The sequence below is a fragment of the Brassica rapa genome, chromosome A03 (assembly GCF_000309985.2).
Source record: "Brassica rapa cultivar Chiifu-401-42 chromosome A03, CAAS_Brap_v3.01, whole genome shotgun sequence".
Classification (NCBI taxonomy): Eukaryota; Viridiplantae; Streptophyta; class Magnoliopsida; order Brassicales; family Brassicaceae; genus Brassica; species Brassica rapa.
Genome location: NC_024797.2, coordinates 36,546,038 through 36,569,322, shown reverse-complemented (window position 1 = coordinate 36,569,322; position 23,285 = coordinate 36,546,038). Strand labels below are relative to the sequence as shown.

The 23,285-nt window shown below is 36.1% G+C and overlaps 3 protein-coding genes across 5 annotated transcripts; 1 reads left to right on the top strand and 2 right to left on the bottom strand.

Annotated features, from left to right (window-relative positions):
- Window positions 1-349: 349 nt before the first annotated feature.
- Window positions 350-7,737, bottom strand: LOC103848155. 3 transcript variants are annotated; one of them, XM_033287688.1, is made up of 8 exons: window positions 3,749-7,737; window positions 3,576-3,650; window positions 3,101-3,350; window positions 2,884-3,000; window positions 2,627-2,791; window positions 2,362-2,534; window positions 2,120-2,225; window positions 350-611 (listed from the first exon to the last, which is right to left on the bottom strand). In XM_033287688.1, the coding sequence occupies exons 3-8, from the start codon at window positions 3,311-3,313 to the stop codon at window positions 582-584; spliced, it is 804 nt and encodes a 267-aa protein (XP_033143579.1). In that variant the 5' UTR covers window positions 3,314-3,350; window positions 3,576-3,650; window positions 3,749-7,737; the 3' UTR covers window positions 350-581. The 3 variants fall into 3 exon arrangements, with proteins under 3 accessions (XP_033143579.1, XP_009123360.1, XP_009123361.1); XM_009125112.2 differs by lacking the exon at window positions 3,576-3,650 and having other exon boundaries at window positions 3,101-3,345; window positions 3,749-6,142; XM_009125113.2 differs by lacking the exon at window positions 3,576-3,650 and having other exon boundaries at window positions 3,101-3,341; window positions 3,749-6,139.
- Window positions 7,738-12,598: 4,861 nt separating this feature from the next.
- On the bottom strand, window positions 12,599-22,689 carry LOC103848156 (S-type anion channel SLAH1). The gene is made up of 3 exons (XM_033287698.1): window positions 19,109-22,689; window positions 18,528-18,758; window positions 12,599-18,441 (listed from the first exon to the last, which is right to left on the bottom strand). The coding sequence occupies exons 1-3, from the start codon at window positions 19,745-19,747 to the stop codon at window positions 18,088-18,090; spliced, it is 1,224 nt and encodes a 407-aa protein (XP_033143589.1). The 5' UTR covers window positions 19,748-22,689; the 3' UTR covers window positions 12,599-18,087.
- On the top strand, window positions 13,735-16,471 carry LOC103848213. Its single transcript, XM_009125169.1, has 5 exons — window positions 13,735-14,115; window positions 14,211-14,342; window positions 14,405-15,037; window positions 15,142-15,222; window positions 15,455-16,471. The coding sequence occupies exons 1-5, from the start codon at window positions 13,735-13,737 to the stop codon at window positions 16,469-16,471; spliced, it is 2,244 nt and encodes a 747-aa protein (XP_009123417.1).
- Window positions 22,690-23,285: the final 596 nt, after the last annotated feature.

The window sequence follows — 23,285 nt, the reverse complement described above, 5'->3', positions numbered from 1 at the left end:
CCGAACCCGAACGGGTACCTAAGGCTAAACTAAATCGATAATTATTATTCCCTAGCTATATATGGGCTTAACGAAATCGACAATAGTTTTGGGCTTGTCTACATAAGCGATTGATTAAAATAAATGAAAAAAAAAATTCAAAACAATCGACCAATAGAATTATAACAATTTTTCTGAGAAGCTTTATATTAATGTCATGTCAGCAGAAATCACTAAAGTGACTTCTCTTTTAATATATAGGGGGATATAGGCCATTCCATAACTATACATTCCTAAAACAGAGGAATTCAAATCATAGAAGATATTCTCGAGATATATGGGATATCTCTTACACTTAGAACCCTATGTATTCATTGATTGTTCTTGGCCTCATGATTAATCATACACTTTCCATAGTTAATCATCACTTAGATTTTCCACTCTTAGATAATTCCTTAGACAGGTCACGCAAACGTAATCCCTATTTCTGAGTGGATTTATCCAGCAATGGTTATTTTAATGTAAGTGTACAAACCCAGCTCTGTATGACTGTATCGAAGAAATGTAATAACATAATTAAATACTCTTTCCTTTTAATGCGCTCAAACCCGTGGCCACTGTGGACTCACAACCTACAATAACCAAATAATCAGTTAATTTTTCTCATTACATTCGATTTTCTTCAAAAGTTTCAAAGTTTAGACTTGATAAATGTGTAGTGTGTAGAAAGGGAAATTTCAATCAGTTCACTAACGTGTTATTCTAATTTCTAACCGATTCATTCAAAAATCTTTTTGATGGCTTTCTTTATTTTAAATAGAAATTTATTTTTCCTTTTTTATTTTAAACAAATATACTCAAAACCTATCAATAAATGTTTTCGAACTTTATTAAGAAAATAAGTAAAAATAACATAAATATTATATAGGTAACAAAATACAATATTAATTCATAATCTATAAAATGAAAACACAAGTAAGCAGAGAGAAATCAAATTTCTTGGATGATTTAAATTTACAATCTGCTTTTTAATTGAATGTAAATTGTATTCAAACCAAAAAAAAACCTTTTATACAATAAACACCTTCATAGCTGAGTAATTTTAAACAGTTTTTATTATTATCTTTTCTAAACAAATAGTTTTTATTTTAGAACAATTTACACTCCGTTTTTAAGAGATCAACAAGGTGTAAACCTGCACCATGTGCAATAAAAAAATTTAAAATATTTTTTAACAGATAAATATAAATTATATTTTAAAATAAAATTTTATTAATATTGTAAATTTTCTTTTTCGTATCAATATTTTAATATAAATTTGATTTAATTAAACATAAAAATTATATTTAAGAATATGCATGTATATATTTGAATATTTAAGAATATGCATGTATATATTTGAAATTATAATCTTAGATAGATTTTTCTATCTATTTATTTTAATTAAATATATTAAATAAATTTGTAAAAGTTGCATAATTACCAAAAATTAAAATTAAACATGGTCTTTTTTGCTAAATAACTAAAAGAAAGAGAAATTAGATTTTGGGAGAGAGAGTAGAGAGAGATAAGAAGAGAAAGTAAGAGAGAGGGGGAGGGATTTTGGTTAGATTTTTAATTTTTTTTTTCTTAGCCACTTGGTCTAATTTCCCATTAAACAATATTTTTAAAATTTGTAGATATATAGGAAAATAAAAATTTTACGATTAAATTTTTATAATTTTCTAAAAAAATTGTATACATTTTTGAAAATTTTGGTAGTAAAATTGTATAATTTTAAAATATATAATTAAATTATATTTTGAAATTTATAATGCCATATTTGAATATATTTATTTTAATGATGATTTATGATTTATTTCCATATTCTAAAAAAATTTCAAAAAATATTAATTGATATTAAATGTAATATATGAGTTATTACTATATTTTAAAAACTTTACCAAAAATATAAATTAACATTAAATGCAATTGTCCATGTCATATTAAGCCGAAAGACATGTCATCAATTTCAGTATCCATGTCATATTTATTTTATGAAATTGATTGTATAAAAAACATGTGCCAAAATCACTTCGCAAATATAGTCTAGAGGATATAATGACAATTCATTTCTTAAAACACAAACAATGAAGCTGACCTCGAGAGTGCTAAAGACCAGTCGCATTCGGCTAGCCACAACTGATGGATCCTCTGCTTGTCCCATCACTGCCATCTGCTCCAACTGAAGAGTCTTCACCGGAAGCCTACATTTACCCAACAGTCAGGTAATGCCATTTTCGTAAATAATGTCTAGAATTCGCACTTATTACAAACATTGGATTTGTCATCCATAGTACTAGTGGTATGGATAAAAAAAAAATCCGAACATATTGTTCTTACCATGCCATTCCCCTAATATAGTATGCATTGGCTATAACCGCGCAAAAGCCTCTCCATTTGCTTAGAGTTTCTTCTGAAACCGAAGGAGTCGATGACCATCTCACGATCGTGTGTTGTGGCGTACATAAGATTGTGATGAATACAATTCTAAGCCACAATATACATTGATCTACCTAGCGGAATTAATACCATCAGCTCAAACTGATAAAGACAGAGCTAAAGATTTAATAATCACAAGTTCATAGTAATTAACTAACTTACTAACCTCGGACAGCAAAATCTTGGACTTGGTTTGTGTACTTCCTTGGACCTGGTAACTCTCGACTCGTTCGATCTCTAAACCTGATTCTTTCATAGCCATAAGTTCTTTTCTCAAATCTTCATCTGTACAACCGAGCGCGTATGCGTTCACACCAGCAGAGATGAATTCCTTAAGACACACACAAAACATGTTAAAATGGTTACATGATCGGTAAGATAGCAAGAACGAAGCTAAAATCAGTAAAAAAAAAGAAAATTTACTTTTAAGGTTTCGCCTTGACCGCGTTCAATCACGGTCCTGTAACGTTTTAAAAGACTTATAGCTATGTTGCGTGATGAACGGTACTCTTCATCGGAGTTGTTGCGTGAACAATAAAACTTGATGAAATAAATAAATAAAAAAACACAAAATACAAAGAAGCTTAGATGCTATATGGATTTTATAACTTGTATCCATAATAAAACAGAAATCACTAACCATCCATCTCTTTCGGTGATGAGTTTGACCATGTGGAGAGAAAGATAAGTGGTAACACTCCACATTGTACCAAGGAAATCTTGATCCCGAGAAGACAGAACAACTACTAATCAAATAACCAAAAGGCGTGGTTCTGTATCCGCGCGAAGTGGCAGTGAAGCTAAAAGGAATGTGGAATTTGTTGATAGCACCCGAGGGATAAACAGCTAACATGGCTGAACCATATCAATGAAGCGATGCCCTATCTTGCCACACAGAACAACACCCAAAAACAGAGAAAATGTAACAAGTCCATTAAAGCAAAAGAGAGAGGCTTCTACTTGAAGAACACAACTACTTTAGGAAATAAGATTCTAACAGATTGATGTACTAGAGGAAAGAAAAAAGCCTTAGCTTTAGATATTCAGAATCAAAACATAATTTTCATGTCTATTTACTATTGTATTAGAGATTTCTACAAGTAAAGCAAGAATCAAATATGAATTGGAGATAAGAAAGGAAATCAAAAGCTCTGATCTTTAGAATGTCTAGAGAAATGTCCTCCTAATCACTATTCAGAGAAGCACAAGATCATCTCAGTACTCAAGTACGGTCATTTAATTAATCTGAGCTTAAAAGGTGATAGTATATAATAAAACCAATGCTTACCTTTTTGAAAACCCAGATTCAGATGCAGCAATTTTCCGTTTTAAAACGCCTGCAAACAATTGGGGGAATGAGATAAAACAGAAACTATATATGGAGGTTATAAGCATGTATATGCGAGGTCAATTTGAAGCCACCAATAATTTGAATGGCTGCCAAAAATAATGAACAACTAGGTTAATGAACATTATATATAATATTTTTTATGTATCATATGTTCTTTTAGATATTTATAAAATAATAAGTTTATATTAAATAATTAAAATGTCAGTAACTATTACATATATAATTAAATTGGCGTGAACACATAAATAAATTTCACTAAGCCAAACAATTACCTTTTCTATTTTATATTGTATATAATTAAATTTAATCGACGTTAGTATATATATATATATAGTTTGTATTTTTAGTATGAGTTGTTTACATATTGGGTTACTTTGTGTGTGGCCTTTATCATGTTGGGTTACTTTCCAATGTGTACTTCTAGGCCTTCTCTCACATTGTTGTGTTACCTTAATGCACTTTCTCACAAATTAGATGAAAGTTCTGGTTACGGTAAAAGGAGGAAAGTAAATAATACTTTGCTGTCTCGGTTGCCATTAATTGGTGAACCTCTTAATTGGTAGGTTTATTGAACAGTGGGACAATTTTTTCACTGTTAGATCTATGTATTTTAAAACGAATCCAATGGGTTGGGACGAAAGTTAGTACGATGAACCCATACCAAAAGCGTGTATGCATTAATTGCTCGTCTTCTACGCTTGTTCCGCTCCTGCAAAGAACACCAAGCATAAATTGCACAGAAATTTTGGTAAGCTTCTCCGGTCTGATGAATTCACAAAAAGCGCTCTACTGAAGCCTATTTTGATTAGTTTTTCCGGTTTGCGGTTTTTGTTTGTAGGTTTGAACTTGTGGTTAAGAGATGGACAACCATTGCATGGTCATAGCTGGCGAGTGGGTCTGTGGCGTCGAAGGAAAGTGAGATTTTGTCATAGACAACCAGCAAATGTCCCGTATGGTCCCGTTCCATGATGGTATTACGCTGAGCCAGTTGGAGCATAACATAATGAAGGAGTTCAGCTTAGAGGGGAACCTTGGAAGTGTAGCATTAAGCTACTGGTCACCAACAACTCTAGAACTCGCAACGGGGATAAGGACACCTCCTGTCTTACTCACCAACGAAGGTGATGTCCGCTATTTCCGTGTGAAAGAGAAGCCTTCGGGTGAAAGAGGTGTGGTCCCGAGAAAGTGATGCGTTTTTTTAATGTGTAACTAAAATACCAATGAAAAATTACTTTGGTGTGTTTTTAATGAGTAACCAGGCTGGTTTTGGTTCTAGAGGCAATTAAGACAGTAGAGCAAGGAAAAGTACTGCACATGGCCAAGGTATGCCAACGTGTTATGTGTCTAAGGAAAAGTATGTCTACACATAAATTTTTCTTTTAGTATTGATATATATTAAATGATGCTTTCTACTCATATGGTTATTTTATCATTTGTGTATTTTTATAACAAAAACTTTAAATAACTGATAACAAAATTCTGTGATTAATAGTTTTAGTAAATTTAAAAAAAAATTCAAAGCTAAGTTTAAAATTTAAATATTAAGTTGTTAATTTTTGTTCAATAACTTTTACCAAAATATTTGTTCAAAGCAAATTTCGAAATTAAAATATTTATATATTTATTAAACGAAACTTCTTACTTATATGATTTTTTAATCATTTATATTATCATAACAAAAACCTTTAAACCATGGATCTCAAAAATTTGAATGTAGGACTTTTAATAATTTTAGTAATTTATAGTCGTTTTAAAAAAAATCTAAATATAACATATACAGAAAATTTAAAATTTTTATTATATGGTTAATGTAGTTGTTTAATTTATTTTGTTAATTTAAAGTAAACAAATATGCTAGAGAATACACTAATTTTTATCAAATTTTTATTATTAAAAATCATTAAATTTCATATATACTTTAGCCACATTAGGAAATTACGTAATTTTTATTTAAGAAAAGAATGAAAAACATTAATTACGAATTTATGGTTAGTTTAATAAAAAAATTATTATATATTTAGATGGACCAACATAATTTTCTAAGGATTCTAAGACTCATTGTAGTGATGACACATGACTAATTCAAATGTTGTAATGCTTCTCTTTTAATATATAAGGGATAATAGTGGGTTTCACAAAACATCGCCGTCGAGGCTGTGAAGAGTCACCTTCTGAGTGACAAAGCGGGTTCCCTTTTAGCATTTTAGAAGGCTACTGTCCTGAAGAAGGTAACTTCTTACTGGTAGGCAAGAGATTGAAAGCACATTGAAGATTAACAAACTTTATAACAGTTCTTTTCTGCGATTGAATCAAGAAGACTGTTATAGGAACTTAACTTCATGATCCATTTAGTCCTACAGGGTTATGAGTTGTGAATTGAGTTCGAATTCTGTCTTTTTCTGTGTTGACACGTTGTAAATGCTTACGCAGCTAGTTCTTATTTCCATCCCATCAGTGCCGTCCTATCCATTAGGCCACTAAATTTATGGGGATGGCACTGTATCCCATACAATGTGTTCTACAAATTCACATTGAGTGCAATATTGGGGGTAACGGCTACCCTGCCCCCGGACATGTTATTAAATGTTTCCTTTATTTTCCTTTATTTAATTGAGATATCATTTAGGTAAGAAAGTTGAGTTATTTACGAATTATGTCTGGTTGTACTGGATTTCAATCAAACCTAATACATACCATTCAAACCGCGATCCAAACTTAAACCTAAACCATAAATCATTTTTAAACAGAAGGAAATCCATACCGATTCAGGCCCGACCGATTCCACCCGGGGCAGACCTAACCCTAATTCGGATTCCCATTTCGGATTTAACGGACTCGGAAAAAAATTGTTTTTCATTTCGAAATTGCGTCTCTTTCTTGGGGGATTCCCTTTCTTGGTGGCTTTGTGTATGAATCGACACTGGAAACACTAGTATATTCGGTATTTCCATTTCAACAGAGTGAATCTCGAGATGACGGAGACCGGGGAGGAAGACGCCGGAGGAGCCAGCAACGGTTACAAATGGAGTCCTTTCGGAGCCGATAAATGTCGTCGTGGAATTGCGGTGACATTTGGCTCTGGAGAGGTGAATGATGGTGAGGATGATGTCCTTGAGGTTAAGGAATTGGAAAGTGTAGTTGAAGGAGATAAGGATGGGGACGAGGAGGACGAGGACGAGGACGAGGACGAGGTAACAATTTAGGTAAATTCCCAGTTTAGAATTGGATTTTGAATCGTAGTTTTGTTTGAACTGTTAATGTTATGGTGAAGGAAAGAAACTATACGTAATGTTGGAACCAAAATTCGCAATGGCGATTTCCGTTTAAATTAGGAAAGTAGGAGAACCCTAGTTTCTCAGAGGTCCCGGATATCTGCTAATACCACACGGCAAGCAATCAGAACACGAAACGAGAACGATAATAAAATAAGAAATCGTAAAAAGAGCAAAATGTGTCTTATTCCAAATTCGCGTATGAGCGTTATAACAAGGTAGAAGCCTCAGCTACGAGAGCTGTCGGCGAGATCCCTAGTTCTAACAACCTAAGACTGCAAAACCTAGTTGAGTCGCAGCTCGAAATAATAAAAACTGAAAGTTGCCTAATTTCTCTAAATGCTAAGTTTGCTGTGAAAAAGTTCTCATCTCTGCCTCTCGCCTAGGACTCCTTATATACTCACTCCTAGGTCGGTTTACGCTTTTCCCCTTATGCCCTTAAGCCGTCATAGCTTAAAAATGGAGATATTATGTTTTCCCGATCTTCGTGATCATCTTCGAAAACTTCACATTTATCCGCATAAACTTGACATTTATCTTTCCTTACGAACCAAGCATAAACCGTCATACGACTTATGGACTTTTAGTTAAGAAATCGTAAGTGGGCTTCGAGCTGCGTTTTAGGCCTCCTTGGGCCGTCTTTGACTCGAAACGTTTTATACGGTTTTCTTCGACAAAAACAAACTTTCCGCGGTTTTCATCGTAAAGTTTGACTGATGACTTTGAGTGACGAGAAACACAGAATGGTTTAGCAGTGGTCCACGGGAGATAGCATTAAAGAGTAGACGAGAATGCATGGATTCGTGTCGTATCGACGTTTTGGGAGAGCTCGGTCGCTACGTAGCGACCGAGCTTGGCCTGAGCTTGGTAGCTACGTAGCGACCAGCTCGTGCGCGGGCCAGTTGCTACGCAGCGACTTTGTTTGAATCTTTCTTCGATGTTTCGTGAACGTGTTTTCTCTGCAAGATTCTTTGTAAAAACAAATCATTTTCGAAGATTTATTTTTCGTAAAACATTCTTGCTTATTTTTACGGACATTTGAATGTTAACTTCGTCGTAATCATTTTTGACCCCAACAGTTAGCCCCCCCAGCTCGTTAGAATCATGGATCGTGATGAGTTTCTAGAGCGCGGTTTGGCGAATAAGGCAAGATAGGCGTATATGACGAAGTTCACATTCAGAATTCCGCAGAGGAACATCAACGAAAAAATATATATTATAATAAATTGAAATCCTATGCTCATACTTCTATAAGTAGTGAGCCCCCATATTTCATTTTTCTCAGACCTTCCTTTCCTTCCCAAATCCTCTCTAGCTTCTCTCCTAAACTCTAGCTTTCAAGATGTCATTTTCCCAAGGTGACAAGAGAAGTTCCAGCGTTGAGATGGGCGAGGCCACCTCCCAAGCTCCGGTTCCGGCTTCGTCCGTTGAGGCGCCAGCTTGCATCGCCGGCTATCTTTCCGAGAGAAACTAGCTCGCCGCAAAGTCGAAAAGGAACTAGTTCGAGCTGACACCGAGCTCCCATCCTCTTCTGCTCTGTCCGTTGCTCCGGATCATGGTGCTGAGGTTCAGGTTCTGCAGAACGCAGGAACTCAAGTTGAAACAAGCGTTTCGTGTGTTCCGGACGCTTCGGTTCAACCCACTGGATCGTCTACGACTCCGATTCTTGTCGAGGACAAAGAGAAGGCCGCTGAGTCCATGCCTCCTCCTCCGGGTAGGAAAGAAATCGTCCTGGCGCTGCATTCTCCCAGTGCTGCTCCGGTCGTTCAGCCTAAGGGCCGGAAGAGGAAGTTCACCAAGGGCGGTGACGGGGAATCTTCGCAGTAAGGAGGCTCGAATCTGGCGTCGGGGCTCCTCGGAAAAGTTCGTCCCTCACTTTGGATTTAGCGCCGTTGCCGGGGAGCTTTGATCGCGTGTAGATCTAGTCTGATTTTGTCTAGATAACTTCTTTAAACCTTTTTCTGACATAATATTTTTCTTGTCTTTTCAGGTGCATGCCCAACAGTACCATAAGCAACAAGGAAACACCACTGCTATTCTCATCAGATCCTTCAAGATTGGAACGTTCGATCCGCAAAGAAAGACGCTCCCCCATCGATCGACAACAACACTTGTTCGTCGATCGACACTCGCCAACAACCGTCGACCCAGACACCAATTTGGTCGACCAACACTCGCTTACCACCATCGACTGAAGCTACTCTTCCGTCGACTGATATCTCTCATCCGATGTCGATCGATAATTCATCCAAAACATCGATCTATACTGAGCCGTGACACATGGTTGCGACTTTAGTTCTTGTACGAGATGAGAATGGAGACCTGCATGACTAGGAGGGTCATCTGCGTAATGCAGCAGGTCAGAGGATAGATGCTCAGGGGACGATAATCCTTGAGCCCGATACTGATGCTACAGGAGCTGCTCAACCTGTAGATGAGGCTGCTCGACCCAGAACGTTGGATGATTACAACCGTCCAGTTCAGTTCTATGCCAACAGATCAGCTATTCATCCTCCTGCTATCTAGATAGGCGATTTCGAGGTGAAGTGATATCACTCAAATTACCCTAATGAGTGATTTATATTATCTCATATAAGAGGTCGAGTTGTAGTACTTAGAGATCGAATTCACAGGGAGCTAGGGAAACAAATAAATCTAATCAGATTGATTAAGCTAGGTTGATTTAATGATTAAATGTAAAGTTGCAAGTTTGTGAGCAAGGCAATTGCTCGATTGATTTGATTGGGGTTTTGGTGGAAGGATGATTCCTAAATCTAGGGTATCTATTTTGGAGATCAGGATTATAATCCTATAGATGTCTAATAGTTGTATGCATGATATTATAGAGCTCAACACTTAAAAACAAGCCATTAGGCGTTTGCTTTCTAAGCTTGTCTATTGACAGATCTAATGGTTCACAACAGTAGGTCGGACCAATTAGAAAGTGTTGATCGATGATTCTAGAGGAATATTGATCGACGCGCTCTGTCAAGCTTTGCGTGTGGGTTGAATATGCTCACTTGGCTGCTTAGATTAGCACTAGCCTTACTCTAACGCTTCTAGCTTGATAGGGACAGATTCAGGGTGAGTTACAAGTTCTCACTTTTCCCTACAATTCCTTGGATCAAGGTTCTAGTTCGCGGCTCTAGAACACAAGCATTATGACAATACTATCAACAAATATCACAACTAGCAATTCTATAGTTGGGTCTAATCCCTCATAACCTATTTGAACCCTAAACCGAACAGGTGGATCTATTCAGACATGAAGTTTATCACGAAAATCATAGATGAAAAGATATAAAACTGCAACAGAATAGATAATAAAAACCAAAGGAGTTCCAGAGGGACTCTGAAGGAGTTCCTCCTTTCTCTTCTAACCTAGAACAAGAATAAAAGAAAGTGTAACCGCAACAATGGCGTAGAAAACACATAAATATGGTTTTAGGTCATCCAAGGGTATTATGGTAATTTTTGGTTGCTTTTGGGCTTCAGCGATCATAAAATATGCTCAGCCCATATTCTGGGATCACCTTTGATCGATGGCATCGGTGCACCGTTGATCGACAGTTCTTCATCTCCTCGACAGATTCCTCTTGCGAGGCAGACTGACCACTCTTCAGTAAAATGGGCATAACCTCTGCAATAGGATGCTGATTGACCTCAAACCAACGGCATTGGAAAACTAACTCAAATTTCTATCTTGTGTCAAAAGATGGGCTCAATATAACGGTGGAAAAGTCTGAATCCATAGCTAAACATCTAATGCATCTTTGCAGTTATGTACCTCAAAAGGTTCCAAAATCTTCATATTTCTCCAAAACGTACCTGAACCTGTAAATACTCTATAAAAACTCCAAAACATAATAATTTTATCTTAAAACACTTATATACCATAGCTGAAAGTGAGTAATATCCATGGTATATCATGAAGCCATAATACTACACACTCGTGGGACATACACCTTACTATGGCTTATCTCATGAGCATCCTATGGACCATCTAAAGTGGTTTGAGGATATTATATATGCTATGTATCAGTGAATATGGCTATGCAACCGGTCTGTTTTAATAATCGAGAGACATATATCAAGGTGCAGGTGAAATCAGGAACATATAAAATTTCATGTAAATAATAGTCCCGACTTAGCACAATAGTGCCCTTTTTCTCAGCACTTGACACACGACCATCAAGAAATTTTAATGATGATGGCATAATATCAGTGACATTGCTCAGAAGGGATAAATTCCCTGTCATGTGGTGAGAGGCGCCGGTATCGATAATAACATCATAAAACTTTGGTTTACCACACAATTTCTCAGTAGAAATATTAGTTGAACGAGATGTTTGAAAAAGCTGAATGAGTTGAGGTCTTTGATCATTGTTGAGGGAAGATTGAGATGGTGTAGTTGTCGTGGTATTGTTGGAGATTGCCCTCGTGGAATTAGAACGACCGCGTCCTCTGTTTGATGAGTTTGAGAAACGACCACCACGACCACTACGTTGATTGGATCCTCTTGGGTTGGCATTTGTCTTTTGTTTCTCATACCACCAGTCTGGATACCCATGGAGAAGAAAACACTCAGTGTTTTCGTGTCCTTTCCGAGAACAATGTGTGCATGAGCGGTTTGGAACACGGAATTATGTTATAGCAGTTGCAGATTGTTGAGATTGTTGAGAATCAGTGGTAGGTGTAGTAGACTGAGCAGAGAAACCTATAGCCTATGTTTTGTGTTTCATGGAGCGAATAATATTGTTATGTTGTTCTTCTCTAGTGACTCGAAAGTACACGTTGTTGATGTTAGGCAGAGGATCTTCATCAATGATATGTGATCGAATGTTGTGGAAACGAGATTCGTCAAGACCAAACAGAAATTGATGAACACGAATTTCTCCTCTTTCTTTCTCAATATCAGACGCAGCATCACAGACACACGATCGAGTTGTTTTGATGTTTCAAGTTCTTACCATAACTTAGTTAGGTGTCCATAGTAGTCGATAACAGCTTGACCATTCTGTTTACAGTTACTGATTGCATCCCTGAGTTGATGAGTTCTAACACTGTTTAAAACAGAGAATCGTCGTTTGAGGTTACCTCAAAGCTTATGTGCTTCGGGAACAAAGGATATTGTGGATCGAATCTTTGGGTCGTCTAAGATAGACGTGCGGATCCAACCCACAAGCATTAGTAGTAAGCCATCGAGAAAGCTCAGGTTCGCTTGATGGTTTTGGTATGGTGCCGTTGATAAACCCAAGTTTCTGTTTTGCTTGTATTGAGTTTGATAGTTTGGTGGCCCATTCGTTATAGTTATCTCCTCGCAACAGGACAGAGGTACTAAGAGCACCTGGGTTATCGTAGGGATGAAGATAGTACAGTGAAGAAGAAGTAATGTCTGCAGTTATTGCAGGAACTAGTGTAGATGAAGTAGAAGTATTAGTTGCGGCCATGTTTCTTGAATGGCAAGAAATGCCGTTTTTAGAAAAAGAAATTTAGGGTTTTTATGATCTTTTGCTCTGATACAATGAAATATCTTTAGAATGTAAAAAAATTAGTTGTGTTATTGATTCCTTAGGTAAAGGCCTCTATTTATACAAAGGTAGAACTCCTAACGAGATAAGAAGTAGGACTAGTTACATCATTATCTTAGGAAATAGTAGGAGTTATCCTAAACATATAGTAGTTATCTTATTAGATCCCTAGTTCGGTTAAGAGAGTTTGTAGTTTTCAGAACTTACCACTAAACTAAAAGGAAGTTTTAGAAAATTGTGGCCAAACTTGTCTTTATAATAAAGCGTCCGGAAGCCACTGATTCCCTGGCTTAGCCAAAGGGCCAGCTCTGGCTGTAATAAGCAGGAACTAGAATCAAAAGTAGTTTATTATTGATCAAAAGAGCAGGGATAACGACATATTGAACAATAAACCATAGTTCTAGCCACATAGCTAAATCGAAGTTTAGAATAGTCGATCCCTTGTTTTAGAGTTTGGATCCCCCCTTATATAGGTTGTTTGTACAGGAATGGCAGATTTGACAAATCCTTGCGCGTTTGCTTTGCAAATTGATGAGAGAAAATTAGAAGTTCTCTGTGATTCAGATTTAGCTCATTATAGCAAACACACTTTAAACAAAGTCACATCATTTGTACAAAAGTTTTTTGATTTAAATAAATTTTATATTTTCTAAAACATCCTTTTGGAATGTTAAACCAGGAACAATATCTTTCACGGTTGGAGAAGCACTCTAACAGGGCCTTGTGTATCAACTGGTCAATCATCAACCTATGGACTGGCTCTTGGTTCTATACTTCCGTTCCTTGCATCATATTAGGATCTTTGTGTGTCAAGTAATATATCGGATATTCCATTTTATGATAAGGAAAACTTCCTTTATGTTAGGGATATTTCTATATCTTGGTTTAGGAATATCTTCTCTTTGTGATGTATATATACGATGTAAAGGTTAACTTGTTCAATAAGAAAGTATATTCATAACACATTCTCATAGGTTTACATGGTATCATAGCAGACAATCCTTTGGACCTAGAAACGCTTGTGTTGGTGTGTTAAGAGCTTCGAAGTTCAAAGAGCTTCGAAGTTCAAAGATCTTCTGGTTGTTTTCAGTTTGTTGTTTCTCTGTGAGATTCAGCAAGTATGGGTGATGGAGAAGAGTCGACCGTGACCAAGAGTGGTACGATGGACAGCAGAGGCGTTGTCAGTGCGACGCCGTATTCTTTGCATACTTCCGACAATCCGGGAGCCATGATCACGTCGGTGACGTTGACGGGTGAAAATTATGGTGAATGGTCTAGTGAGATGACCAACGCTCTTCGTGCAAAACGAAAACTTGGGTTCGTTAATGGTACGATTCCGAAGCTTCTTGCAAATGATTCTAACTTGGAGCTTTGGCTCTCGGTTAATTCGATGATTGTGGGATGGATTCACACGTCTATTAAGCCTCGGGTGAGGTCTACTGTTACGTTTGTGCAAGATGCTCATCAGTTTGGGAAAATCTTCGCAAACGATTCTCTGTTGGTAACAAGGTGCGTGTGCATCATATGAAGGAACAGCTCGCATCTTGTCGCCAGGATGGACAGTCTGTTATTGAGTTGTTTGGACGTCTGTCCAAGTTGTGGGAAGAGTTGGATATGTACTCGCCTCTCCCAAGCTGTACGTGTGGAGCAGCTCCGGAGATAGAGAAAGCACGAGAGGCGGAGAAGATGCATCAGTTCGTGATGGGTCTTGATGAATCAAGGTTTGGAGTAATTTGTCAGTCCATAGTGTCGTCAGACTCCGAGATGGACATTGGGAAATATATGCTAAGGTTGTGCGAGAAGAACAACGTCTTAACTCGACAAAGGATCGAGAGTCGCAGCAAAACGCAATTGGGTTTACAGCCAAGACTGAAATGGATCAGGCTACTTCGCGTACTGGTCTTGCTAGGTCAGGAAGACGCTCGCAGTGTGCTCACTGCAGGAGAACAGGACATGACAAGTCGAACTGTTGGCAACTGGTTGGGTTTCCTGATTGGTGGGAAGAGCGTGCGTCGTCTAACAGAGGAAACACTGGAGCAAACAGAGGTGGCGGCAGAGGAGGTCGTGGTCGTGGGTCTTCTGGTGCTGATCGCTCGCGTAACACTGGAGCTCGAGTGAATAATGCACACGCGACTACTTCGAACTCTTCTTGTTTTCCTGGCTTTACCGATGAGCAGTGGGCAGCTCTCTCCCAGATGATTGATGAAAGAGCACGCCCATCGAATGACAAGCTCTCTGGTAAGACTAGACTTGGTGATCTTATATTGGATACTAAAGCGTCTCACCATATGACTGGAGATCTTTCTCTGTTAGTTAACACGTCGGTGATACCGCCGTGTCCTACAGGGTTCGCAGACGGAAATAAAACGTTTGCGACTCATGTTGGAAAGCTTCCCTTGACAGATCGTGTCACGCTGGATAAAGTTCTATTTGTGCCCAACTTGAATTGCTCCTTGATCTCTTTTCGAAATTTTTGAAACAAACAAACTGCTTTGCTCTCCTTACTGATACAGTGTGTGTTTTGCAGGACCGTTTTACGAGGACCCTGATTGGAGCCGGTAGAGAGCGAGATGGGGTATACTACTTTCAAGATGTCATGGCTGCGAGGGTTCATCGTATGAATAGTTCAGTTGTCAGCTCAGCAGATCAGTTTATGTGGCACCAACGGCTAGGACATCCGTCGTTTTCTTATGTCGTCTTTATCTATGTTTTCTACAAATAAAACTGCTGACCATGGTCCTTGTGACACTTGTTTTAGGGCGAAGCAAACTCGAGAAGTTTTCTTTAATAGTTCTAATAAAACTAAAGAATGTTTTGATATCATTCATTGTGACGTATAGGGACCGTATCGAACTCGTTCTTCTAGTGGTGCAGTCTATTTCTTGACTATTGTAGATGATTACTCGAGAGCTGTATGGACGTACTTTCTACTTGAGAAATCTGAAGTTAAAACCGTACTACAAAATTTCTGCACAATGACGTACAAACAGTTTGGAAAGCACGTCAAGATTGTGCGATCCGATAATGGTACTAAGTTTACTTGTCTTGGTAGCTATTTTCGAGAACATGGAGTTGTGCATCAAATGTCTTGTGTTGGAACGCCTCAGCAGAATGGGTGTGTTAAGAGAAAACACATACACATTTTAAATGTGTCTCGAGCACTCTTGTTTCAAAGTAAGCTACCAGTTAAGTTCTGGGGCGAGGCCGTCATGACAGCGGCTCATTTGATTAACAGAACGCCTACTAAGGTTCTTCAGAGGCGTTCTCCGTATGAGATATTCTACGGAACTATACCAGAGTATGAACATCTTCGAGTTTTTGGGAGCTTGTGCTACACGCATCATCGTTCTCGTGATAAAGATAAATTTGGACCACGAAGCCGAAGATGTATCTTTATCGGGTATCCATTTGGTCAGAAAGGTTGGAAGGTGTACGATTTGGAGAAGAAGGAATTTCTTATCAGTCGAGATGTTGTGTTTTATGAAACAGAGTTTCCGATGGCCTCTGTTTCGGTTCTACCTCAATTGTCTGTCTTGTCCCCGACTGTTGCTTCTAATGATGATTGGATTTTTCTCCCAGAGTCGGAGCTAGTGTTGGATGAAAGAGGGAGTACTGACATCTCTAGTGAACGTGAACGGGTTGCAGAGGTTGCTCAGCCGTCAAGTTGTGTCACTGAAACAGAGCATGCGATAGAGCTTCCTCCATCACCACCAGTAATATCTGATACTTTTGTTCCTGCTCAGCAGTCTTCCTCTCCAGAAGAAGTCTTAGGACGCGGGCAACATGTTCGAGCTCCGCCGGTTAAGTTTCAAGATTATGTTGCTTACAACACAGCCTACATACAATGTAAAGGTTAACTTGTTCAATAAGAAAGTATATTCAAAACACATTCTCATAGGTTTACACAGTGCCGTCCCAGTAGATTTCATGGCCTAAAGCAAAATTATGTGGTAACACATATTTAATTTTTTTTAAATATTTTGGTCCAAAATATATTTAATATTTTTGTTTAAAATATAAAATGATATAGTAGTTTAGTTATAAATAAAAAGTATAAATAAAAATTCAGATGAATATTAGATCAGTAGTGGATATTTTAATAAATTAAAAGTACTAGTTTGTTTGAACTATTATTTTCTTCTTTTTTAACTATTAATATTATCTTTAATAACAAAAAGAAAAAAAATAGAAAGAATAACAAATAAGTTACTCAAATTAAAAGAGAAAAACACACATGTCAAAATAGAAAAATAGTGGAAACATTACAAGTCCAACATATTTAACTTTGAAGATCCAAGACTCCAACTGAAACAAAAAGTGAAAATTAATGTTTTAACCTAACTATAATCATTAATAAAAAATGTGGCCTCAAAAATTGTAAATTATTTTGTGGCCTAAAGCTCCAGCTTCACTGGCCTTATGGGAGGGACGGCCCTGGGTTTACACATCACAATAACTCCTCTTACAAGTAAAAATATCTCACTCAGAGTTAATCCCATGTTGGACACTAGAACAAGTGACTGAACTGGAAATCCCAGTGTCCAATAACACTAACGCAATATGTTGTTCTTATTCGTCAAATCTACCCAAGATCCGAAAAGTCAGTGAATTTTTGGTCTGGTTGCTTGATAAATGAGGCTATTTCTCTATTAAAATTGGGTAGAACTCGGGAAAGCAGAACACGGCTATTACACCAGGAAAGCCCTACAATTGGTTTAGCAAAATTACTTGTAGGAGAATAATTGTCATGCATGAGTTGCTTCTTTCAAAAACTGTACAAGATGTGGAGCCTCCAAAAGTATCCCTTACATTCTCCTATGTTTCCTTTTTGCTAGTAGTGTTTGGGGCTTGCTATCCATGCGTGCACTTATTATCAGGAAAGCCAATGAAAAGTGAATCATTGAAATTTTCTTGAAAGCCATAAACTTACCTCCTTCAGCACCACTCTGCCCGACTACCCCTGGATTCCTTAGAATATTTGGACGGCTAGAGATTAACGCTTCTTTGGAAAAAAAAAGTCTTCACAAAATTTTAATAGTAGTAACATTTTTGTCCGAGTTTTAATAATTTGTATGAGTTTTCGCAGAATTTGTGCATGCATGGGTGAGAACAAAGAAAAAATATCGCACGTTGTATGTTTATGTAATTTGACTTTTGGTTACAATTTTCATTTGTTTACAAAACTAAGGATACAATGTTTCAATTACAAGAATCTCAATTATTAGATTTTTTAGCAGTCGCATTTGAGTTTTTTTTTTCTTTTTTTTTGTCGCATTTGAGTTTGATGCTGAGAATTTCATATTTATGGTCTTTGATTGAGTCAATAATATAATCAAAGTGGTTATTAAGGTTTTATCAACTGAAATTAGGGTTTGAAATTCAAATATGAAACTTAGTCTTCTGCTGTGTTAAAACCATAGTGGTTGCATCATTACATTGAGAGAGTTACGCACAAGAAGGAAGGGCATAGAAGCTATGATGAAAAAGCAAGCACTTGGAAAAGATGGAGCAGACTAGATTTGACTCTGGTTAACAAGTAGCCGCACTGAGACAGATGTAATTTGTCTTTTGGACTAGTTGCAGAACCGAGGACAGGATCACGTCTGAGTAATCTATTGCTGTTTGCTGCTGTTAGTACCATCACACCAAGGAAGATCAAAACGGAGATAGATGAGAAGATAAGCATCATTCCAGAAGCGACCTCATCTTTCACATTTTGCGCATACTGAACTGAGTCTAAAGCAAGAAAGGTCATGGGGAACGAGTAAGCCCACCATGCGACATTAAATCTTTTCATTGACTTCTTGAAAAGATTTGGCCTACACACCTGAAAATGTAAATAAATAAATTAATTAAAGGTAAGTGTCTTGTCACACGATTTCATATTTGTTTCTTGGTATGTTGTAAACTTACCAGGGACATGAATATGAAGAGCGAAAGAAAGAACAACATCTTCGCAAGAGGATCAAAGGTTCCACAAATGGAGTTCCAAGCTAGACTTCCCATGGCTGGTGCAGCAAAGAACAAGAAGAAAACTGGCCTCAGCTTTGTTGGGAAGTTCTTACCGCCTGGTAGGCGTTGGTAAAGTGTAACAAAGATAACCAAATAGTGAACCATCCCCAGGGAGAACAAGAATAGAGCACACTCCTTCCCAGAGCCGGTCCTGAAGTTTTGGGGGCCCTATTTAAATTTTTTTTAAAAAAAATTAATAATATTTTCATTAATTTTTATTTCAGCAAAACTTAGTTTGAATTATGTATTGTATTGTTTATCAAAAAGAATTATTCATTTTTAAATTATAATAAGAAAAGACCTGTTACTTTCAGTTAAATTTATGCATAATATAAATGTATTTTTGTTTATTTTTAATTCAATATTTACATTTATATATAAATATATATGAATATATATGTATAAATAATTTTTTTTTGTAAAATGGGGGCCCCACAAAAATGGGGGCCCCATTCAAATGTTTCGTGGGTGTATGCTCAAGCCCGGCTCTGCTCCTTCCATCCCATCTCTGCTGCTCCCCGTGCAGCCACTAGGTTTGCGATTACTGATACTTGGCTTGCCGGGTTTGCCATCATCGACAGGAACCTTTTCTCTGTGGTGAACCACTGTCCATAAAGCTTTGTGTCGAGGGCCAATACTGGTAGAGCAAACACCGAGAATAATGTCTGATACAAAACACTCTGTGGTTCCATCATTGGAGCTGATTGAAGCAAGATTAGCCATGAGATTGATGGAGCGTAAAGATAGTTCACTCCAATATAATGTGAGAACTCTTCCTTCACCATGTTAAAAAAGAAGAAACACTTCAACGCGTACAAAAGACAGAGTGACACTTGTGTTGCAACGGCTAGGCACCAAAGGAGATGGAACGCCAAAGACGGGAGATTGCTTCGCAAATGGGACATACTTGGTAAATCAGGTGCGATCATCATCTTCCATAGCACAGCTTGGCTGCAGAGTGAGAGGCTTATTCTGAAATAGCCTGCATGGAGACTACTCAAAACAGACATCAGAACGATGGGTTTGGTATGAGGAAGGTCAGTGTGTCTCTCCTTACTGCTAGATATTGAATCATCAATTTTGATATGAACTTCTTGCTTAGGAATTTCCAAGCCTTCCATCTCTGGTATATTGATGGAATAGAAGTAATAGCTTGCGTTGTCTTTGTGTTGCTATAACCTTAGCATAGAGTTCATATATGTAGGCAGAGAAGGTATGTAGATTAATTAGTACAACCCACGTGATTTAGGGGGAGTTAGTTAGTGATGGACAAGGATATTTACTTAATAGGATAATGGAATGTAATAATGATATTTGGCAAGCTCAGTAACTTGTATAGTACAGCTCTACATTTCTTGTTTAAGCTTCATGAATAAACAAAGCCATTCCTGTTGATTACTTTACAAATTAATCTTTTATTTATATATTTTCCTGCTTTACCTAACTGGTACCATTATAATTTAACAGGATAATTAGGTCTTCTTATCAAGGGATGTTACCACTAACTGTAAAGAAAGACTGATGCAAGCGAGCCACTAATCTAAAAAAACTCTTCTTTGCATAAGATGTAATTCAAAATGCAGATAAACAATTATATTTAGTAAAAGATGATAAGCTTTTTCGGTAGAGTCATATGTATTCACCTATTGATCAAGGTCAAGAGCCAATGAATAAGCTTGAGGAATTACTCATTGGTTTTGTTAGCCATTGCAGCATAAAACCGGTGTACAAAAAAGTCGGTATAGTTCAAGATCAGCAGGTACGTAAAAAACGGTCATAAAAGTGGTACGTTTTTTTTTTTTGGATAATTTCTTTTGAAATTTTATAATATTTTTGAATATTTAAATCAATTATTAATATAGTCTATATATAAGTGCGTTCTTAGAACAATCTCACTGGCAAACGTTAACGCAAATGAGAAACTGTTAAACTGGATTCTAACTCTTTAGATATCCAAATAATATTTTAATATAATTTTATTTTATATTTTGAGATACCTAGTTAGAGCTTAGCAATAAAATTTTTTTTTTGTGTTAAAGAAGCTTACCAATAAAGTTGTTTTAATAGAGATATTAGAGAAATATTTGATTGGTGTTAATGTAAACATACATAGAGTGATTAGCTCCATTTTAAATTCGACGTCATTGGTTGTTTTATTTCGGTCTGGTTATCTAGACCACCTCAAGCTTGAGTAATAGAATTACCGTTCGACGTCAAAAAAAAAAAAAATCGACAAGATTGTTTTACCCAAAAAAACTCAACAAGCTTGTAATCAGTTAGCTTTGCAAAGCTGATGTTTAAATTTGATCATTTTATAAAAAAAGAGAGTATAAGCTCTATTAAATGGTTTTGGTTATTTTTGTCATCTGTTTAAGCTGATTACACCATATTACAAAAGAATAACTAATATATTGGTGAATTTACATTGGTGGGGATATTTGGATAACTGAGTCATGGGGCACATATGCTGTGTCTCTAATAAGTAATTGTTGACAATGAATTAGTGGTCGAAAATGTATCGAATCAATGCAAACAACAATAAAAAAACTTGCTGGAACTTTGAATTCTTAACCATTGGAACTTTTCTTTTTATAGATAACTTTTAAACAATTCGAAGCAATTATGTTGTTCCCAAATACAAGTTTCCTCATGGAATTCAGTAACTGCAATTCAATGGAACTGATTCAATTGCTGAAAATGTAGTAACATGCGTAAAAATCAGCCTAATCATATCAAACTATAAAAGAAGTTAGTTGGTTGGTTGAAGCTTCCGACATATGTTTATGGCAAAGCATTATCTTATGTGGAAACTCATTATTCTAGTGATCAGAAATGTACATAGTCTAATTTCAGAATTTCTTACAAAATGTAGTTCATATAGAACAAGTGATCAGAAATGTATATCGTCTATAGGAACTACATTTTGTAAGAAATTTGACACTAGACGATGTACATTTCTGATCACTAGAATAATGGGTTTCCACATAAATTTACGAGAAAATATATTCCTCGTAAATTTACGAGAAAATTATTACGATTTTACGACAAAACTGAATTTCGTCGTATAGTTGTACTAAAGTTACAAGAAAAATGTTTTGTTGTAATATTTATGTAAATTTACGTCGATTTTATGAGGAAAGAGAAAATTCGTTGTAAAGTCCTTTAAACTTTACAAGGCTTTTACGACGAAATATGTTACCATTAATTTTTGTGAAAACGTGTTTTAAGCATGCTTTACCAAACTGATACCCTCGGTTTAGAGATTTTGGAATAACTTTATTAGCTGCTATCAAAGTTACACCTCGTGGACGAATAGTTGAATAGTTGCTGGAGAAGAATCACCTTTGCAAGAAGAAGTGTGTATCACTGAAGTCGAAGTATCTGAACAACAAACTGATGACATCCTTCTTATTGGTCCGGATAACCGTCAATATGAAGATCTTTTCGAAGATATGACAGATGGAGAAGGTGAAGAAGAGTTCGATGCAAGCAATGATGATCATTGTAGTGATATTGATGAAAACTCGAATGATTCAGAATGATGTAATATATGTTTTAAATATTTATAAAAATGTATATAAATCAGTTTAAGACTTAGTGCATGTGTATATTGTTTGATTATAATAATTATTTGTTGGCTTTTAAGGATTTAATTGGAGTTTAGGGTTTAAGAGAAAATAGGATAAATGGGAGAATGTGGTAAAAGAGATATGATGTTATAGGTAAGAGACTTTGGGGTTTAGGGATTTGATTTTCAGGGATTAAGATATAGTCCTAGTAAATTCGTCGTAATGAAAAACACGGGCCTGGTATATTCCTTGTAATACACATGTCCTTGTAAATTCGTTGTAATTAGGGTTGTTCAATATGGTAAAATCGAACCGTACCGAACCGAACCGAACCAAAATAGACAATATGGTTTGGTTTTGGAATATACCATATAAACCGAATGGATATAATTTTATAAAAACTGTAGGATTTGGATATGGTTTGGAATATAACCGATTAAACCGAATAAACCGATTAAAAGTAGAAATATGTAAATATGTATCTATTGTATAACAATAAATGAAAATCTATTTGTTACATAAGTTAAATTTGTGTTAATAACTATTATCATAATTTTATAGTAATAAAGAACTTTAATTTGTAAAACATATGAACTATAAATAAATAACAATATATCACAACTGAGACAACTTATTTTCTAAGTCTTCTTTTGATCTTTTTGCTTTATTTTAGTCTTCAATAAATTAATTTGAAGATTATAAATTTGATGGACAATAATTAATAGAAAAGTTTCACAACTTTTTTTGTATCTGTAAACGAACAGAGTTTCGTGTTCAATTGAAAAAGCATGACTTTAATGAACACCAAATATGGAAGAGTGGAAAAACTTTTCTTTGATGTTTCTGTTTTGTTTCATATTTTTATTTTTAAATTTTCAAGCTTTGATTTTAGTTATAGATTTGATTATTTTATTTGATGGTAGAAGCATTTTTACTTTTTGTTCATTTATTTGAACATGTAATATATTTTTAATAAATGACTGTGTTGACAATATGACTCTAAAATTCATATAATATGATCTCAAACAAAATAATTATGTTTTTTTGGTATAAAACTGAATAAACCGAAAATCGACGGTATATAAACCGA